The sequence below is a fragment of the Salvelinus alpinus genome, chromosome 19 (assembly GCF_045679555.1).
Source record: "Salvelinus alpinus chromosome 19, SLU_Salpinus.1, whole genome shotgun sequence".
NCBI classification, from domain to species: Eukaryota; Metazoa; Chordata; class Actinopteri; order Salmoniformes; family Salmonidae; genus Salvelinus; species Salvelinus alpinus.
In genome coordinates, this window is record NC_092104.1 from 8,297,567 (window position 1) to 8,318,034 (window position 20,468).

At 43.6% G+C, this 20,468-nt stretch overlaps 2 protein-coding genes across 2 annotated transcripts; both read right to left on the minus strand.

The window, feature by feature from the left end:
- Nucleotides 1-3,781: 3,781 nt before the first annotated feature.
- LOC139545947 (perforin-1-like) lies at nucleotides 3,782-6,159 on the minus strand. The gene is made up of 3 exons (XM_071354217.1): nucleotides 6,097-6,159; nucleotides 5,470-5,670; nucleotides 3,782-4,842 (listed from the first exon to the last, which is right to left on the minus strand). Exons 2-3 carry the CDS (start codon nucleotides 5,626-5,628, stop codon nucleotides 4,582-4,584), a joined length of 420 nt encoding a protein of 139 aa, XP_071210318.1. The 5' UTR covers nucleotides 5,629-5,670; nucleotides 6,097-6,159; the 3' UTR covers nucleotides 3,782-4,581.
- A 3,906-nt stretch (nucleotides 6,160-10,065) lies between these two features.
- Nucleotides 10,066-14,386, minus strand: LOC139545948 (perforin-1-like). The gene is made up of 3 exons (XM_071354218.1): nucleotides 14,317-14,386; nucleotides 13,697-13,897; nucleotides 10,066-12,604 (listed from the first exon to the last, which is right to left on the minus strand). Exons 2-3 carry the CDS (start codon nucleotides 13,853-13,855, stop codon nucleotides 12,344-12,346), a joined length of 420 nt encoding a protein of 139 aa, XP_071210319.1. The 5' UTR covers nucleotides 13,856-13,897; nucleotides 14,317-14,386; the 3' UTR covers nucleotides 10,066-12,343.
- Between the last annotated feature and the right edge of the window lie 6,082 nt (nucleotides 14,387-20,468).

Here is a 20,468-nt window from a genome sequence, read left to right on the forward strand (position 1 = left end):
ACGGCCAGTTGTGATACAGCATGGAATCGAACCAGGATCTGTAGTGACGCCTCTAGCACTTAGATGCAGTGCCTTCGACATCTGCCCCACTCATTATTCCTAATTCACACCAGAAGACAATTTTATTTAGATCTTGTGTTATTCCCCTTTAATTGTGCATCTGGCCCTTTAATTGCGCATCTGGCCCTTTAATTGCGCATCTGGCCCTTTAATTGTGCATCTGGCACTTTAGTTGTGCATCTAGCGAGTGAGGAATGTCTAGCGATTCTGTCTGTACTACTGATGCTCTCTTCACCAGTAGTGGTGTGTGGGTAAACTCACTGGGAAAAAGCCATATTACACCCTATGTGTTGTGATAATTGCGTTATTTGCTTTATAACCTGTTCGTTCATATGCCTTGACACCATGATATATAGGTCTAAAGGCCGAGACAATAAGAAGACACAGTGGCAGAATAAATTCAACCACACCAACCACACACCACAAAACCGAAGAGAAACCTCTGTCCTGTGAAGTCCACAAAGCATATTGCATGTAACTAATAGTTACAGTACATGACCTACAGTATGGTTAAACAAGTTAATATTTCTGACAACTAAACAGCTATTGATTTGGAGAGTTACAGAAAGTCACAAAGAAACAGGAGCTGCCTCCACTATTCCAGCACCATTTCAACTTCAATATTTCAACATCATCAAATCACCTCGCTATGCTTAGTCTAATACAGTGACAACTAAAATATACCAAAAACAATTAAGTCCAATCTACGTAAGCCTAATATGATGTGTCCATGTTTCTGATTTGTGTGTGTGTGTGTGCGTGAGAGCAAGTAGAACATATGTTGACTCATCCTAACGTTACTTGTCGAGAAACGCCAATGCCATCCTCCTCATGTTGATGACATGGTCTTTCACTCTGTCATACACACTTTTATTTTTTGTTGCCGTAGGCTACCTGACTAAAATGCTTGCGTGCTAGCCTAACTTTCTTTCATGTGCAGCGTTAGCTAGTTAACATTAGCCTTCTACATCTAGCTACATATTGAACTTCCATCCTCTCAGGCCAGGGGCACAATGCAGGAATTTATGGTTGGATCAGAATTTCCGTTATAATCATTGGCCAGTACGGAGAATTAAGTAAAACCACAAGTTTACCGCAACGCTGATTAGCTATTTTGCTCGTTGGCTTCTCTTGCATTCAATGCTACGTGGCGGCAACAATGTTATACTCTTTATGACCAGACAGCATCAGACAGATTACCTACACATACGGAGACAAAGGGGTGCTGTTTCACTCGCTGGGATGTTTTCGTTGGTGACATTCCTCTTGCCTCTTGCAAATTGAAGGAAAATTATGAGAAGACAGAGAGATGAAATAAAAATGTTTTTTGGGGAAGCCTGGCTTCCCTTGGCATCCATGAATACATGCTACTGCCTTTCACAGAAAAGTTTGCAAATAACAAATAATAGATACAAATGATATACTTACTCATTATATACTTCAGCCTTCACAGTCTTCATAAAACATGTATTTTTTACCATATTTTTTGTTGTTGTTGAAATAACAGCTAGCCTACAATTTGACAATGAGGTGTTTATCATCTTTAGCTTGGCAGAATTCTCATCATTATTACTCACCTGTTAGTCCCAGACTCCCAGTAACCAACCAGTAACCTCTCTCTTAAAGCTCATTGGAGGAGAGGATCCAATGTCACTCCCATGGACCTTCTCCTCCAATGATCTTTAAGAGGAATTGAGGAAACAAGCAGGGAGGAAGCAAGGATTTGACAGCTAGTAATGTTTTCATAACCAGCCAGCCCAATGTGTCCATAAAGGGGAGGTTACTAGTTCTTTACAAGGGTCTTACCTCAAATGGCACCCTATTCCCTATATAGTGCACTACTTTTGACCAGGGCCCATAGAGTGGGTAGTGCACTACACATGGAAGTAGGGTGCCATTTGGAAGGGACAAGGAACTAATAGCGCAAATCAAATGTATTTATAAAGCCCTTCTTACATCAGCTGATATCTCAAAGTGCTGTACAGAAACCCAGCCTAAAACCCCAAACAGCAAGCAATGCAGGTGTAGAAGTACGGTGGCTAGGAAAAACTCCCTAGAAAGGTCAGAACCTAGGAAGAAACCTAGAGAGGAACCAGGCTATGAGGGGTGGCCAGTCCTCTTCTGGCTGTGCCGGGTGGAGATTATAACAGAACATGGCCAAGATGTTCAAATGTTCATAGATGACCAGCAGGGTCAAGTAATAATAATCACAGTAGTTGTCGAGGGTGCAACAGGTCAGCACCTCAGGAGTAAATGTCAGTTGGCTTTTCATAGCCGATCATTCAGAGTATCTCAGAGTATCTCTGGGACAGGTAGCACGTCCGGTGAACAGGTCAGGGTTCCATAGCCGCAGGCAGAACAGTTGAAACTGGAGCAGCAGCGTGGCCAGGTGGACTGGGGACAGCAAGCAATCATCAGGCCATGTAGTCCTGAGGCATGGTCCTAGGGCTCAGGTCCTCCGAGAGAAGAGAGAGAGAAAGAAAGAGAGAAAGAGAGAATTAGAGAGAGCATACTTAAATTCACACAGGACACTGGATAAGATAGGAGAAACACTCCAGATATAACAGACTGACCCGAGCCCCCCGACACATGAACTATTGCAGCATAAATACTGGAGGCTGAGACAGGAGGGGTCGGGAGACACTGTGGCCCCATCCGACGATGCCCCCGGACAGGGCCAAACAGGCAGGATATAACCCCACCCAGTTTGCCAAAGCACAGCCCCCACACCACCAGAGGGATACCTTCAACCACCAACTTACCATCCTGAGACAAGGCCGAGTATAGCCCACAAAGATCTCCGCCACTGCACAACCCAAAGGAAGGGGGGGGGGGGTGTGTGTGTGTGTGCTGAGTTACTTATCATCTGTCATGATGATGTATTCCCACGGCAACACGTTTTTCCACACCTGTGTTTGCTCAAGCTGGCCTGAAATGTGATTGGTACGCCTCGTTCCAACATTGTTTCATTTGAAACATGTTTCCTTACAGCACAAGAAGAATCCAGTTTAGCTATCTGTACATCTGGTCGGGTATACCAAAACTAGCTGAATACTACTGTCTTACTTAATCACAATCCCCCAAAACAACAACATTCGTTGCAGGGGAAAGGCTATGTTACTTAATTGTTTAAATTTTTATCTGTTGTGAAAGAGAACCAATGTTGAATCAGTGTCACGCCCTGACCTTAGAGATCCTTTTTATGTCTCTATTTTGGTTTGGTCAGGGCGTGAGTTGGGGTGGGCATTCTATGTCTTGTGTTTCTATGATTTTCTATTTCTATGTTTTGGCAGGGTATGGTTCTCAATCAGGGACAGCTGTCTATCGTTGTCTCTGATTGGGAACCATACTTAGGTAGCTTTTTTCCCCACCGTTCTTTGTGGGAAGTTGTCTTTTTTTGTTGGCACTATTGCCTTTAGCTTCACGGTTTGTTTTGTATGGTTTATTGTTTTTTGTCGGCGTCATTCTTAAATAAAGTAAAATGTATGCTCACCACGCTGCACCTTGGTCCTCTCTTTTCAACATCCGTGGATACCCACTCAGAAAAGAGAGACTTAAATACATGTCATTTTGTCCCGTGACATCCTATGGAGGACTGCCCTTTATGAGGAGAACCAATATGGCGGCTGATGGCTTCAAAGCGTCTCGTTGGCCAATACATAGCATCAGCATCAAGGGTTTATAAACATCATTGGTAGGAATAGTAGAGGCTGGGTTCAATCAAATCAAATTTATTCATAAAGCCCTTCTTACATCAGCTGATGTCACAAAGTGATGTACAGAAACCCAGCCTAAAACCCCAAACAGCAAGCAATGCAGGTGTAGAAGTACGGTGGTTAGGAAAAACTCCCTAGAAAGGTCAGAACCTAGGAAGAAACCTAGAGAGAGCCTAGCATTCAGCTCAGGAGAATGAGAAAGACATGTAACAGATGAGGGGTCAGACAATGGAGGAGGAGGTCTAGCTACTCTAGCTGAGAATTGTTGGCTTACAGTAGTTGATGGAGGGGCTCTACTCTAGGCTAGGGGCTCCAGGGTGTAGGAGTAGTACAGGGTCTACTGTAGAGGATCTAGGGTGTAGGAGTGGTACAGGGTCTACTGTAGGGGCTCTAGGGTGTAGGAGTAGTACAGGGTCTACTGTAGAGGCTCTAGGGTGTAGAAGTAGTACAGGGTCTACTGTAGGGGATCTAGGGTGTAGGAGTAGTACAGGGTCTACTGTAGAGGCTCTAGGGTGTAGGAGTAGTACAGGGTCTACTGTAGGGGATCTAGGGTGTAGGACTAGTACAGGGTCTACTGTAGGGGCTCTAGGGTGTAGAAGTAGTACAGGGTCTACTGTAGGGGATCTAGGGTGTAGGAGTAGTACAGGGTCTACTGTAGGGGCTCTAGGGTGTAGGAGTAGTACAGGGTCTACTGTAGGGGCTCTAGGGTGTAGGAGTAGTACAGGGTCTACTGTAGGGGCTCTAGGGTGTAGGAGTAGTACAGGGTCTACTGTAGAGGCTCTAGGGTGTAGGAGTAGTACAGGGTCTACTGTAGGGGCTCTAGGGTGTAGGAGTAGTTCAGGATCCCACCCTTCTTGAGGAAACATTGATGTTTCCAAGTTCCGATCTTGATGGAGCGCTCGCAGGTCCCCAGCAGGTCGTCGGAGTTGATGTCGCTGTCGTACACCTCCAACCTCAAGATGTTGTTCTCACGGGCGTTGAGGAAGCTGAACTCCTCCTTCCAGCTTGGGTCACGGTTGTCTTTCTTCACCTCTGTCCTCCCGAGAAAGCCGAAAGCTCTGAACACCTGGATAATAATGAGAATGATTATGATCATAGAGTTAGTTAGAGGAAACATCATGGATATAACCTGTTTGCCGATGAAGATACATTAGTGTATGCTAGCATAGCACAATGACTGGAAGTCTACAGGTAAGCTAGCATACCTAGCTAGCATTAACTCGAAAACTACCTGTAACTTCCTTCATACGGCACGCAGAGGCATAAATCTGGTATCGACGAGTTCATCTGACTCTGGATAAGTAGAAAGAGGTATCCCTTTAAAGTAGTCAACTGAGTATGTATGGTCGTCACTAGTTACCACAGCCACAAAGTCATAAACCCCACCTATTTCTACAATTTATCTTTGTAAAATCTGATTTTAAAATCATAGAAAAAAAAAACATAGAATGCCCACCTCAAATCACACCCTGACCAAACAAAATAGAGACATAAAAAGGCTCTCTAAGGTCAGGGCGTGACATTATTTACAAAGACAAACCCTCCTCTAACCCGGACGACGCTGGGCCAATTGTACGCCGCCCTATGAGACTCCCGATCACGGCCGCTTGTGATACAGCCCGGGATCGAATAATCCTAACATCACACATCAGCTATCATGGTGGACAGGTGACTCAGGTGAGGAGAGATTTACCTCGACGTAGGCATCAGGGGTCCCTAGCAGGCTGCTGTGCAGGTCAGTGGCATGGAGGTTGAACACCTTGAGGACCTTCGGTTCCTCTGCTGCATAGATCTGGACCACAGTCAGAACACACACCACCAGCAGGCACCGCAGGAGAGAGGAGGAGGACATGTCTCTCAGTCAGATAGGGCTTGATCCGTGGAGGGAAGACAACTAGAGAGAGAGGGGGGGGGGATAGGGAGATGAAAGAAAGGAGAAAATATAAGCACATCACCTGTTTCCCTAAGAGCATGTCACAGAGCAAGAAGAGCAAGAAAAGAGACATATTAAAATACATAAATAATTAGAAGATAGAAGGGACAAGATATATCAGGACAAAACCCACTGGTCACAGTTCAAAGTCTACTTCTGATTCACATTTGGTCGTTGTTGGATTTAGGTGACATGGATTACTTTTTGAACATCCAATCAGATTTCCACGTTGATTCAAAGTCATCACATAGATTTTTTGTATTTTTGTGGAAACAACGTTGATTCAACCAGTTTTTGCCCAGTGAGTTCTTTACATAATGTCCATTTTCAAATATAATACATTATAAAATAAACTCTTGTTACATGACTCCTAAAAGGTCCTAATACCTGTGTTCTGTAGCGTCTGGAGACGAGCGTCTGTCTGTCTCAGGGGGAAACATCCACTTGTGGTTGTTCCTATGCCCTCTCACTGTTTATAAAGACCTCACCTGTGCATCCACAATACACCCTCAACATACTCCCACAACACAGATGCGTTGTCCCAAATGACACCCTATTCCCTACATAGTGCACTACTATTGACCAGAGCCCTGTAGATCCTGGTCAAAGTAGTGCACTATCTAGGCCAGTGTGTCATTTGGGACATAGGTAGAGGGGCAATGGAGACAGGTGGCCTGTTCTCAGTGATGCCTCAACCAATGAGATAACACTGTGTTGCTAAACAACAGCAACACCTACAAGTATTACTAACGTCTGAAGCTGGTGAAATGAAGGCCAGGCTTTTGAATGAACACTTTGTGGGCTAGTTTCCTGGACACAAATTAAACTTGGTCCTGGACTAAAAAGAAAAAACCCTTTCAACAGGGATTCTCCATTAAGTGTGCTTTTAAGTTCAGCATTAGGCTTAATCTGGGTCTGAGAAATAGGACCTCAATGTTCAAAAAGGGAAATCCATGAAAATTCAAATTCATAATCACTGACAAATATTAAGATAAAAACTAAACACTTTACGTGATAAAATAAATATCCAGACTGAGACCATAATACTGAGATGCAGGTTTCTTTATTGATGCCATTGTCATATCAGATGAGTGAGCCAATATTCAGTTGAGATAAGGTCACAGGGAGCATTTGGCATATGCTCAGTTATTGGGGTTAGTTAACGAATGCACTTAAATCTGATAATCAGACATTGTGATAGGGGTGGGTACATAGTATGTGCGTCTCTTAGGTCAAGAGGGTGTTTGGAATGAGCGTGGGGTCAGAGGTCAAGGGTCCTGCTGGTCAGGGGCATAACCAGAGTTTCATAACATTCGGTCCTTAGCCCTGAGGACTGGGGAGGTTAAAACAAATCACATTTAATAAACCATTGCATGCATGTCGTTGTATATGCGGGTCTAAGAAAAAATTGCCTTTTCAAATCTGATTTCATGAAATGCTATGTCATTTTACATGACTGGAGACGTTACAAGAATATTTTTTAATAGCACACAAATGACCAAAATGTCTACTTCGACGTTGACATACTGAGATGAGTTAAACAAATGACCCTGTCTTAAATGCAACCAGTAGCATAGGCCAATGAAAAGTATGGATACACAGATTGTATGAGGAGGAGTTTATACTTCCAGGGGCACTCAGTCATCCTGTAATGAGTGCGTGCTGGTGGCAGGGAAGTCAGGCGCAGGAGAGTGAACTTGGAATAAACGGAGCAGTTTAATAAATGCTAAAAAACTCTGAAATCCAATATATACAAAAATAATATACAAGGGTACAAAACCCGTCGCACCCAGAACATGACTTGCACAAAACATACAACAAACAATCACCGACAAAGACATGAGGGGAAACAGAGGGTTAAATACACAACATGTAATTGAAGGGATTGAAACCAGGTGTGAAGTAAGACAAGACAAAACCAATGGAAAATGAAAAACGGATCAGCGATGGCTAGAAGGCCGGTGACGTCAACCGCCAAACACCGCCCGAACAAGGAGAGGGGCCAACTTCGGCGGAAGTCGTGACAGCAGCCCCCCCCCCCTGACCAGGGGCTGACTGGGGGGTAAATACAAATCACATTTAATAAGGCATTGCATGTATGTGCAGGTGCACATTTTTTTTTGCCTTTTCAAATCTGATTGCATGAAATGCTACATAATTTTACATGACTGGAGACGTTACAAGGATATTTTTTAATAGCACACAAATGACCAAAATGTCTACTCCGACGTTGACATACTGAGATGAGTTAAACAAATGACCCTGTCTTAAATGCAACCAGTAGCATAGGCCAATGAAAAGTATGGATACACAGATTGTATGAGGAGGAATTTATACTTCACCAACTTTCCAGTGGCACTCAGTCATCCAAACTGTCTTTTCCCCGCAATTGCATTTTTTATATTATGAAAGGCCTTTTAGCTGCTGCCTGCTGTTCATTGACAGACCCATTGACAGACCCATTGACAGACCCATTGACAGACACATTGACAGACACATTGACAGACCCATTGACAGACACATTGACAGACCCATTGACAGACACATTGACAGACACATTGACAGACACATTGACAGACACATTAACAGACACATTGACAGCTACATTGACAGACACATTGACAGACACATTGACAGACACAACTCAACAGTCAGCTGTTCGAAATTTGCCGCGTGGGCTGCCCAAATGTGGGATTCCTGACTGTAAGCCTATATGTGCTTGTGATGTGACAAAACACAATAACCATTTTTATTCTGTGGCTAAATGATGCTCTCTGGTGAAGTATTTTCAATTATTTCATTTATTTCTGTACAGACAGGAGCAATTTGGCCTTTATCATTTGACAAATGTATTTGACTTGATCTGCAGCACTTACAGTAGCCTACCCTTTATTGTGGCTATGTTTTCATCCCCAAGGCCAAATAATCAACACTTCTTGTTATTTGTTCAATGGAGTGTGGTCAGGATCCCATGAGGTTATTGCATAGGTACGCCTACTTTTATAATAATATCCTATTTAAAATAGTCTATCAGCAAGTTGCCTACAATTACAAGAGAGTAAAGTCAGTAAGTCAATGAACAAGTATTTGTATCTAATCAATTATTTTCCCTGTTTAGCCAATAGTGGTTTAGTTATATTGTCATAGAAACGATGCAGGCCGTATACCATTTTAACCATTGTAGCACAGGTTCTATGTTCATAATGCTAATCGGAAAAGATATCAAATTACTTGATAAGCCTTTGGGAAAAGTGTAAACATATATACAGTATTTGCATCAGTAGGCTAAGTGACTGAAATGCATCAGAAAAGTATTGTAAAGTTCAGGAAGACGTCATGGAGGCTAATCAGGAAGTGGCTATAGGTCTAATGTGTGCAGAGAAGAAGTGCATTGCTTTGACTTGCTAGACTAATGATCATGAGCACTCACCTCAACTTAGATAACATTTTCCCAGGCTAATATTTGACCAAATATCCAAATGGAGATTCAGTGAAAACAAACATATGACATTGATTTATCAAGATGAGTTCCCATGCTTGTCTCAAAGATGCGCAATGGCGCTGTCCCAATCAAAACGGTGCTGGAATGCTCAGTTGACCACACACAGCATATCATTTACATGTATTGATACCAGTGGAGAAGCCTAGTGGAGCACAATGTTCTATTATTACATCATCATGTATTGATACCAGTGGAGTAGCCTAGTGGAGCACAATGTTATATTATTACATCATCATGTATTGATACCAGTGGAGTAGCCTAGTGGAGCACAATGTTCTATTATTACATCATCATGTATTATAACCAGTGGAGAAGCCTAGTGGAGCACAATGTTATATTATTACATCATCATGTATTGATACCAGTGGAGTAGCCTAGTGGAGCACAATGTTATATTATTACATCATCATGTATTGATACCAGTGGAGTAGCCTAGTGGAGCACAATGTTATATTATTACATCATCATGTATTGATACCAGTGGAGAAGCCTAGTGGAGCACAATGTTCTATTATTACATCATCATGTATTATAACCAGTGGAGAAGCCTAGTGGAGCACAATGTTATATTATTACATCATCATGTACTGTAACCAGTGGAGTAGCTAGTGGAGCACAATGTTATATTATTACATCATCATGTATTGATACCAGTGGAGTAGCCTAGTGGAGCACAATGTTCTATTATTACATCATCATGTATTATAACCAGTGGAGAAGCCTAGTGGAGCACAATGTTATATTATTACATCATCATGTATTGTAACAGTTATGCAATGGAATTTCTTAGCTACACCAAACTTTTGAACGGTAGTGTACATTCAGCCTCTTGCAAATTGAAGGAAAATTATGAGAACACAGAGAGATGAATAAAAATGATTTTTGGGGAAGCTTGGCTTCCCTTGGCATCCATGAATACATGCCACTGCCTTTCACAGAAAAGTTTGCAAATAACAAATAATAGATACAAATGATACACTTACTGATGATATACTTCAGTCTTCATAATACATTTATGTTCTACAATATTTTTTGTTGTTGTTGAAATAACAGCTAGCCTACAATTTGACAATGAGGTGTTTATCATCTTTAGCTTGGCAGAATTCTCATCATTATTACTCACCTGTTAATCCCAGACTCCCAGTAACCAACCAGTAACCTCTCTCTTAAAGCTCATTGGAGGAGAGGAACCAATGTCCCTCCCATGGACCTTCTCCTCCAATGATCTTTAAGAGGAATTGAGGAAACAAGGAGGGAGGAAGCAAGGATTTGACAGCTAGTAATATTTTCAGACACAGCCAGCCCAATGTGTCCATAAAGGGGAGGTTACTAGTTCTTTACAAGTCCTTCATCCCAAATGGCACCCTATTGCCTATATAGTGCACTACTTTTGACCAGGGCCCATAGAGTGGGTAGTGCACTACATAGGGAATAGGGTGCCATTTGGAATACACCCAGGGACTAATAGCTGAGTGACGTATCATGTGTCATCATGACGTATATTCCCACGGCAACACGTTTTTCACACCTGTGTTTGTTCAAGCTGGCCTGAAATGTGTTTGGTACGCCTCGTTCCAACATTGTTTCATTTAAAACATGTTTCCTTACAGCACAAGAAGAATCCAGTTTAGCTATCTGTACATCTGGTCGGGTATACCAAAACTAGCTGAATACTACTGTTTTACTTAATCATAATCCCCCAAAAACAACAACGTTCTTTGCAGGGGAAAGGCTATATTATTTGATTGTTTACATTTTTAACTGTTGTGAAAGAGAACCAATGTTGAATCATGAAGATGCTGCTAATTAGACACTATGACCATAAACAATCACATTTGGCTTAAAAGGTTTTCTTAATTTCTCTCTCTAGGAATTGTATTATTTTTCTCATAGACCTTCCATTTTCTCCAGCAATTACCTTGTTGAAATCATAATTCCACAGTTTTATTGACAATTTGTGGCCAAAGTCCGGTCTCCACACTAAACATGGTAATAGATTATGATTGAAAAGATGTAAGCCTCAATGTCAAATTGTAGGCTAGCTGTTATTTCTATAACATGAATATGGTAATTTAGTATTTCAGTGAAGAACTAGAGAGAGCCAGACTGAGACCATTGTGCAGGGAAACAAAATTTGTATTCATTGATGTCATACTAAAGTGCGGACCAGAGCAGGCCAGACACAGTGACAGCAGGCCAGACACAGTGACAGCAGGCTAGACACAGTGACAGCAGGCCAGACACAGTGACAGCAGGCCAGACACAGTGACAGCAGGCCAGACATAGTGACAGCAGTCCAGACACCAGTGAGTGACAGAGGTTAACTCATTCACTACTGCAGTTATAAGGTAAATGTGTAATTACAATGAACTATCTGTAGGGGGAGGTGGAGTTTTGTACTGCTCAATGTTCTAGAATCTATTATCTTATGATGAGCCTGAGGATGAGGTCAGGGGGAGGACGGTTTTTCAGCTCAGTTTGAGGAGAACGAGAAATCCATGTAACAGATGAGAGGGTTAGATGGGGGCCGGATGTTGTTGTTGGTAAGAGCAGGCGTCCTCTCTAGTTGAGGGTGTAAGATATCAATAATGTGTATAAAACCCTAGATGACTAATATTGGCCACTGTTTGGAAGTCAGTGCGCAGCCATTGAACTCATTCACCATTGAACTCATTCACCATTCAACTCCTTCACCATTCAACTCCTACACCATTGTAAAAACTATTTGGGAATATATAGAAATGGATTTATTATTGTCAACATTTGTTTTTGCCAAATATATTCTATGATAAATGCCTTAATGCATACTTTTAAAGTATAAAAAAGTCTACTTTTTAGAGAATACCAATGTTACTGTCTCCACTACAACAATGGAAGACTGAAATACATGTAATTTTGTCCGTGACATCCTATGGAGGACTGCTCTTTATGAGGAGAACCAATATGGCGGCTGCTGGCTTCAATAAGGTTTGATTTGATTTGATTTGGAATGAGAAAGCCATGTAACAGATGAGGGGTCAGACAAGGGAGGAGGAGGTCTAGCTACTCTAGCTGAGTATTGTTGGACGAAAGTAGTTGATGGAGGGGCTCTACTCTAGGCTAGGGATCTAGGGAGAAGTAGTAGTACAGGGTCTACTGTAGAGGCTCTAGGGTGTAGGAGTAGTTCAGGATCCCGCCTGTCTTTAGGAAACATTGATGTTTCCAAGTTCCGATCTTGATGGAGCGCACGCAGGTCCCCAGCAGGTCGTCGGAGAAAATGTCGCTGTCGTACACCTCCAACCTCAAGATGTTGTTCTCACGGGCGTTGAGGAAGCTGAACTCCTCCTCCCAGCTGGGGTCACGGTTGTTGTTCTTCACCTCTGTCCTCCCGAGAAAGCCGTAAGCTCTGAACACCTGGATAATAATGAGAATGATTATGATCATCGAGTTAGTTAGAGGAAACATCATGGATATAACCTGTTTGCCAATGAGGATACATTAGTGTATGCTAGCATAGCACAATGACTGGAAGTGTCCAGGTAAGCTAGCATACTTAGCTAGCATTAACTCGAAAAACTACCTGTAACTTCCTTCATACGGCACGCAGAGGCATAAATCTGGTATCGACGAGTTCATCTGACTCTGGATAAGTAGAAAATAGAATCTCCAGAATCTCGCGGTATCCCTTTAAAGTAGTCAACTGAGTATGTATGGTCGTCACTAGTTACCACAGCCACAAAGTCATAAACCCCGCCTATTTCTACAATTTATCTTCGTAAAAATCAGATTTTAAACCCAACCCCAACCCTAACATTAACGTTAACCACACTGCTAACCTTATGCCTAACCCTAACCTTAAATGAATGCATACATTTTTTGTGTGGCTGTGGTATCTAGTGGAAACCAGTGGGTTGGGAGGGATCAGCGAAGGAGAGCAGATCAGGAGAGCAGATCAGGAGAGCAGATGATCAGCAGAGAGCAGATCAGGAGAGCAGATGATCAGCAGAGAGCAGATCAGGAGAGCAGATGATCAGCAGAGAGCAGATCAGGAGAGCATTGTCTCTTTCTTCAAACTGGGTTAACTTTGGATTGAATGACATTAATGACACACGATTTGGTTCAGGACTCCAGCCCTGCAGGTGGCAGTAAAATACCAATATAAGCTTTGTGAAAATTGCCTACTTAAAAATGGAGATGCCTTTAATGGCGCTGCCCATGCTCAGATACAAAGACGAGTCCTCTAACTAACTTTATGAATTATGATATTAATGCTGAAAATTATTATATAATTTTATACCTTTATTTAAACTAGGCAAGTCAGTTAAGAACAAATTCTTATTTACAAAGACAAACCCTCCCCTAACCCGGACGACGCTGGGCCAATTGTACGCCGCCCTATGAGACTCCCGATCACGGCCGGTTGTGATACAGCCCGGGATCGAATAATCCTAACATCACACATCAGCTATCATGGTGGACAGGTGACTCAGGAGAGGAGAGATTTACCTCAACGTAGGCATCAGGGGTCCCTAGCAGGCTGCTGTGCAGGTCAGTGGCATGGAGGTTGAACACCTTGAGGACCTTCGGTTCCTCTGCTGCATAGATCTGGACCACAGTCAGAACACACACCACCAGCAGGCACCACAGGAGAGAGGAGGAGGACATGTCTCTCAGTCAGATAGGGCTTGATCCGTGGAGGGAAGACAACTAGAGAGAGAGGGGGGGGGGGATAGGGAGATGAAAGAAAGGAGAAAATATAAGCACATCACCTGTTTCCCTAAGAGCATGTCACAGAGCAAGAAAAGAGAAACATATTAAAATACATAAATAATTAGAAGATAGAAGGAACAGGATACATCAGGACAATACCCACTGGTCACAGTTCAAAGTCTACTTCTGATTCACATTTGGTTGTCGTTGGATTTAGGTTACATTGATTACTTTTTGAAAATCCAATCAGATTTTCACGTTGATTCAAAGTCATCACATAGATTTTTGTTTTTTTGTGGAAACAACGTTGATTCAACCAGTTTTTGCCCAGTGAGTTCTTTACATAATGTCCATTTTCAAATATAATACATTATAAAATAAACTCTTGTTACATGACTCCTAAAAGGTCCTAATACCTGTGTTCTGTAGAGTCTGGAGACCAGCGTCTGTCTGTCTTAGGGGGAAACAACCACTTGTGGTTTTTCCTATGCCCTCTCACTGTTTATAAAGACCTCACCTGTGCATCCACAATACACCCTCAACATACTCCCACAACACAGAAGCTTTGTCCCAAATGACACGCTATTCCCTACAGAGTGCACTACTTTTGACCAGAGCCCTATAGGTCCTGGTCAAAAGTAGTGCACTATCTAGGCCAGTGTGTCATTTGGGACACAATTAGAGGGCCAATGGAGACAGGTGGCTTGTTCTCAGTGATGCCTCAACCAATGTGATAACACTGTGTTGCTAAACAACAGCAACACCTACAAGTATTACTAACGTCTGATGCTGATGAAATGAAGGCCAGGCTTTTGAATGAACACTTTGTGGGCTAGTTTCCTGGACACAAATTCAACTTGGTCCTGGACTAAAAAGAAAAAACCCTTTCAACAGGGATTCTCCATGAAGTATGGTTTTAGTTGTTAATGGCCTTAATTAAGCCAAATACATTTAAACTCAGTTTTTCACAATTCCTGACATGTAATCCTAGTAAAGATTCCCTGTCTTAGGTCAGTTAGGATCACCACTTTATTTTAAGAATGTGAAATGTCAGAATAATAGTAGAGAGAATGATTTATTATAGCTTTTATTTCTTTCATCACATTCCCAGTGTGTCAGAAGTTTACATACACTCAATTCGTATTTGGTAGCATTGCCTTTAAATTGTTTAACTTGGGTCAAACGTTTCGGGTAGCCTTCCACAAGCTTCCCACAATAATGGGTGAATTTTGGCCCATTCCTCCTGACAGAGCTGGTGTAACTGAGTCAAGTTTGTAGGCCTCCTGGCTCGCACACGCTTTTTCAGTTCTGCCTACAAATTTTCTATAGGATTGAGGTAAATTTTTTGTGATGGCCACTCCAATACCTTGACTTTGTTGTCCTGAAGCCATTTTGCCACAACTTTGGAAGTATGCCTAGGGTCATTTTCCATTTGGAAGACCCATTTGCGACCAAGCTTTAACTTCCTGACTGATGTCTTGAGATGTTGCTTCAATATGTCCACATCATTTTCCACCCTCATGATGCCATCTAATTTGAGAAGAACATCAGCCCCTCCTGCAGCAAAGCACCCCCACAACATGATGCTGCCACCCCCGTGCTTCACGGTTGGGATGGTGTTCTTCGGCTTGCAAGCATCCTTTTTTCCCCCTCCAAACATAACGATGGTCATTATGGCCAAACAGCTCTATTTTTGTTTCATCAGACCAGAGGACATTTCTCCAAAAAGTACAATCTTTGTCCCCATGTGTAGTTACAAACCGTAGTCTGGCTTTTTTATGGCGGTTTTGGAGCAGTGGCTTTTTCCTTGCTGAGCGGCCTTTCAGGTTATGTCGATATAGGACTCGTTTTACTGTGGATATAGATACTTTTGTACCTGTTTCCTCCAGCATCTTCACAAGGTCCTTTGCTGTTGTTCTGGAATTGATTTGCACTTTTCACACCAACGTACGTTCATCTCTAGGAGACAGAACGCATCTCCTTCCTGAGCGGTATGACGGCTGCGTGGTCCCATGGTGTTTATTTTGCATACTATTGTTTGTACAGATGAACATGGTACCTTCAGGCGTTTGGAAAATGCTCCCAAGGATGAACCAGACTTGTGGAGGTCCCCAAAAAATCTGAGGTCTTGGCTGATTTCTTTTGATTTTCCCATGATGTCAAGCAAAGAGACACTGAGTTTGAAGGTGGGCCTTGACATCGATCCACAGGTACACCTCCAATTGACTCAAATAGTGTCAATTAGCCTATCAGAATTTTCTGGAATTTTCCAAGCTGTTTAAAGGCACAGTCAACTTAGTGTATGTAAACTTCTGACCTACTGGAATTGTGATACAGTGAATTATAAGTGAAATAATCTGTCTGTAAACAATTGTTGGAAAAATGACTTGTGTCATGCACAAAGTAGATGTCCTAACCAACTTGCCAAAACTATAGTTTGTTAACAAGACATTTGTGGAGTGGTTGAAAAATGAGTTTTAATCACTCCAAACTAAGTGTATGTAAACTTCCGACTTCAACTGTATGTGTTGTGATAATTGCGTAGTTTGCTCTATAACCTGTTAGTTCATATGCCTTGCGACCATGATATATTGGCCTAAAGGCCGATACAATAAGAAGACACAGGGAAAGAATGAATTCAACCACACATTTGTTTCATCATAAAACCAGAGAGCGACCTCTATCCAGTGAAGTCCACAAAACATAGACATAACATAACCCTGGAGCCTCTACAGTAGACCCTGTACTACTCCTACACCCTAGAGCCCCTACAGTAGACCCTGTACTACTCCTACACCCTAGAGCCCCTACAGTAGACCCTGTACTACTCCTACACCCTAGAGCCTCTACAGTAGACCCTGTACTACTCCTACACCCTAGAGCCCCTACAGTAGACCCTGTACTACTCCTACACCCTAGAGCCCCTACAGTAGACCCTGTACTACTCCTACACCCTAGAGCCCCTACAGTAGACCCTGTACTACTCCTACACCCTAGAGCCCCTACAGTAGACCCTGTACTACTCCTACACCCTAGAGCCCCTACAGTAGACCCTGTACTACTCCTACACCCTAGAGCCCCTACAGTAGACCCTGTACTACTCCTACACCCTAGAGCCTCTACAGTAGACCCTGTACTACTCCTACACCCTAGAGCCTCTACAGTAGACCCTGTACTACTCCTACACCCTAGAGCCCCTACAGTAGACCCTGTACTGCTCCTACACCCTAGAGCTCTTACAGTAGACCCTGTACTGCTCCTACACCCTAGAGCCCCTACAGTAGACCCTGTACTGCTCCTACACCCTAGAGCCTCTACAGTAGACCCTGTACTACTCCTACACCCTAGAGCCCCTACAGTAGACCCTGTACTACTCCTACACCCTAGAGCCTCTACAGTAGACCCTGTACTACTCCTACACCCTAGAGCCCCTACAGTAGACCCTGTACTACTCCTACACCCTAGAGCCCCTACAGTAGACCCTGTACTACTCCTACACCCTAGAGCCCCTACAGTAGACCCTGTACTACTCCTACACCCTAGAGCCCCTACAGTAGACCCTGTACTACTCCTACACCCTAGAGCCCCTACAGTAGACCCTGTACTACTCCTACACCCTAGAGCCCCTACAGTAGACCCTGTACTACTCCTACACCCTAGAGCCTCTACAGTAGACCCTGTACTACTCCTACACCCTAGAGCCTCTACAGTAGACCCTGTACTACTCCTACACCCTAGAGCCCCTACAGTAGACCCTGTACTGCTCCTACACCCTAGAGCTCTTACAGTAGACCCTGTACTGCTCCTACACCCTAGAGCCTCTACAGTAGACCCTGTACTACTCCTACACCCTAGAGCCCCTACAGTAGACCCTGTACTACTCCTACACCCTAGAGCCCCTACAGTAGACCCTGTACTACTCCTACACCCTAGAGCCTCTACAGTAGACCCTGTACTACTCCTACACCCTAGAGCCTCTACAGTAGACCCTGTACTACTCCTACACCCTAGAGCCCCTACAGTAGACCCTGTACTGCTCCTACACCCTAGAGCCCCTACAGTAGACCCTGTACTACTCCTACACCCTAGAGCCCCTACAGTAGACCCTGTACTACTCCTACACCCTAGAGCCCCTACAGTAGACCCTGTACTGCTCCTACACCCTAGAGCTCTTACAGTAGACCCTGTACTGCTCCTACACCCTAGAGCCTCTACAGTAGACCCTGTACTACTCCTACACCCTAGAGCCCCTACAGTAGACCCTGTACTACTCCTACACCCTAGAGCCCCTACAGTAGACCCTGTACTACTCCTACACCCTAGAGCCCCTACAGTAGACCCTGTACTACTCCTACACCCTAGAGCCCCTACAGTAGACCCTGTACTACTCCTACACCCTAGAGCCCCTACAGTAGACCCTGTACTGCTCCTACACCCTAGAGCCTCTACAGTAGACCCTGTACTACTCCTACACCCTAGAGCCCCTACAGTAGACCCTGTACTACTCCTACACCCTAGAGCCCCTACAGTAGACCCTGTACTGCTCCTACACCCTAGAGCCTCTACAGTAGACCCTGTACTACTCCTACACCCTAGAGCCCCTACAGTAGACCCTGTACTACTCCTACACCCTAGAGCCCCTACAGTAGACCCTGTACTGCTCCTACACCCTAGATCCCCTACAGTAGACCCTGTACTACTCCTACACCCTAGAGCCTCTACAGTAGACCCTGTACTACTCCTACACCCTAGAGCCTCTACAGTAGACCCTGTACTACTCCTACACCCTAGAGCCCCTACAGTAGACCCTGTACTGCTCCTACACCCTAGAGCCTCTACAGTAGACCCTGTACTACTCCTACACCCTAGAGCCCCTACAGTAGACCCTGTACTACTCCTACACCCTAGAGCCCCTACAGTAGACCCTGTACTACTCCTACACCCTAGAGCCCCTACAGTAGACCCTGTACTACTCCTACACCCTAGAGCCTCTACAGTAGACCCTGTACTACTCCTACACCCTAGAGCCCCTACAGTAGACCCTGTACTGCTCCTACACCCTAGAGCCCCTACAGTAGACCCTGTACTACTCCTACACCCTAGAGCCCCTACAGTAGACCCTGTACTACTCCTACACCCTAGAGCCTCTACAGTAGACCCTGTACTACTCCTACACCCTAGAGCCCCTACAGTAGACCCTGTACTGCTCCTACACCCTAGAGCCCCTACAGTAGACCCTGTACTACTCCTACACCCTAGAGCCTCTACAGTAGACCCTGTACTACTCCTACACCCTGGAGCCCCTACAGTAGACCCTGTACTACTCCTACACCCTAGATCCTCTACAGTAGACCCTGTACTACTCCTACACCCTGGAGCCCCTAGCCTAGAGTAGAGCCCCTCCATCAACTACTGTAAGCCAACAATACTCAGCTAGAGTAGCTAGACCTCCTCCTCCATTGTCTGACCCCTCATCTGTTACATGGCTCTCTCATTCCAAATCAAACCTTATTTGTCACATGCGCCGAATACAACAAGTGTAGACTTTACCGTGAAATGCTTACTTACAAGCCCTTAACCAACAGTGCAGTTCAAGAAGAGTTAAGAAAATATTTACCAAGTAGACTAAAATAAGAAGTAACACAATAAGCATAACAATAACGAGACTATATACAGAGTGCACCGGTACCGAGTCAGTGTGCAGGGTACAGGTTAGTTGAGGTAATTTGTACACGTACACCACCGTTCAAAAGCTTGGGGTCACTTAGAAATGTCCTTGTTTTTGAAAGAAAAGCACATTTTTTTGTCCATTAAAATAACATCAAATTGATCAGAAATACAGTGTAGACATTGTTAATGTTGTAAATGACTATTGTAGCTGTAAACGGCTGATTTTTTTATGGAATATCTACATAGGCGTACAGAGGCCCATTATCAGCAACCATCACTCCTGTGTTACAATGACACGTTGTGAAGAGGTGTCTCCAGAATGCTGGCCTTCTAGGCAGAGTTCCTCTGTCCAGTGTCTATGTTCTTTTGCCCATCTTAATCTTTTCTTTTTATTGGCCAGTCTGAGATATGGCTTTTTCTTTGCAACTCTGCCTAGAAGGCCAGCATCCCGGAGTCGCCTCTTCACTGATGACATTGAGACTGGTGTTTTGCGTGTACTATTTAATGAAGCTGACAGTTGAGGACTTGTGAGGCGTCTGTTTCTCAAACTAGACACTCTAATGTACTTGTCCTCTTGCTCAGTTGTGCACCGGGGACTCCAACTCCTCTTTCTATTCTGGTTAGAGACAGTTTGGGCTGCACTGTGAAGGGAGTAGTACACAATGTTGTACGAGATCTTCAGTTTCTTGGCAATTTCTCGCATGGAATAGCCTTCATTTCTCAGAACAAGAATAGACTGGCGAGTTTCAGAAGAAAGTTCTTTGTTTCAAGACATTTTGAGCCTGTAATCAAACCCACAAATGCTGATGCTCCAGATACTCAACTAGTCTAAAGAAGAACAGTTGTATTGCTTCTTTAACCAGAACAACAGTTTCCAGCTGTGCTAACATAATTGCAA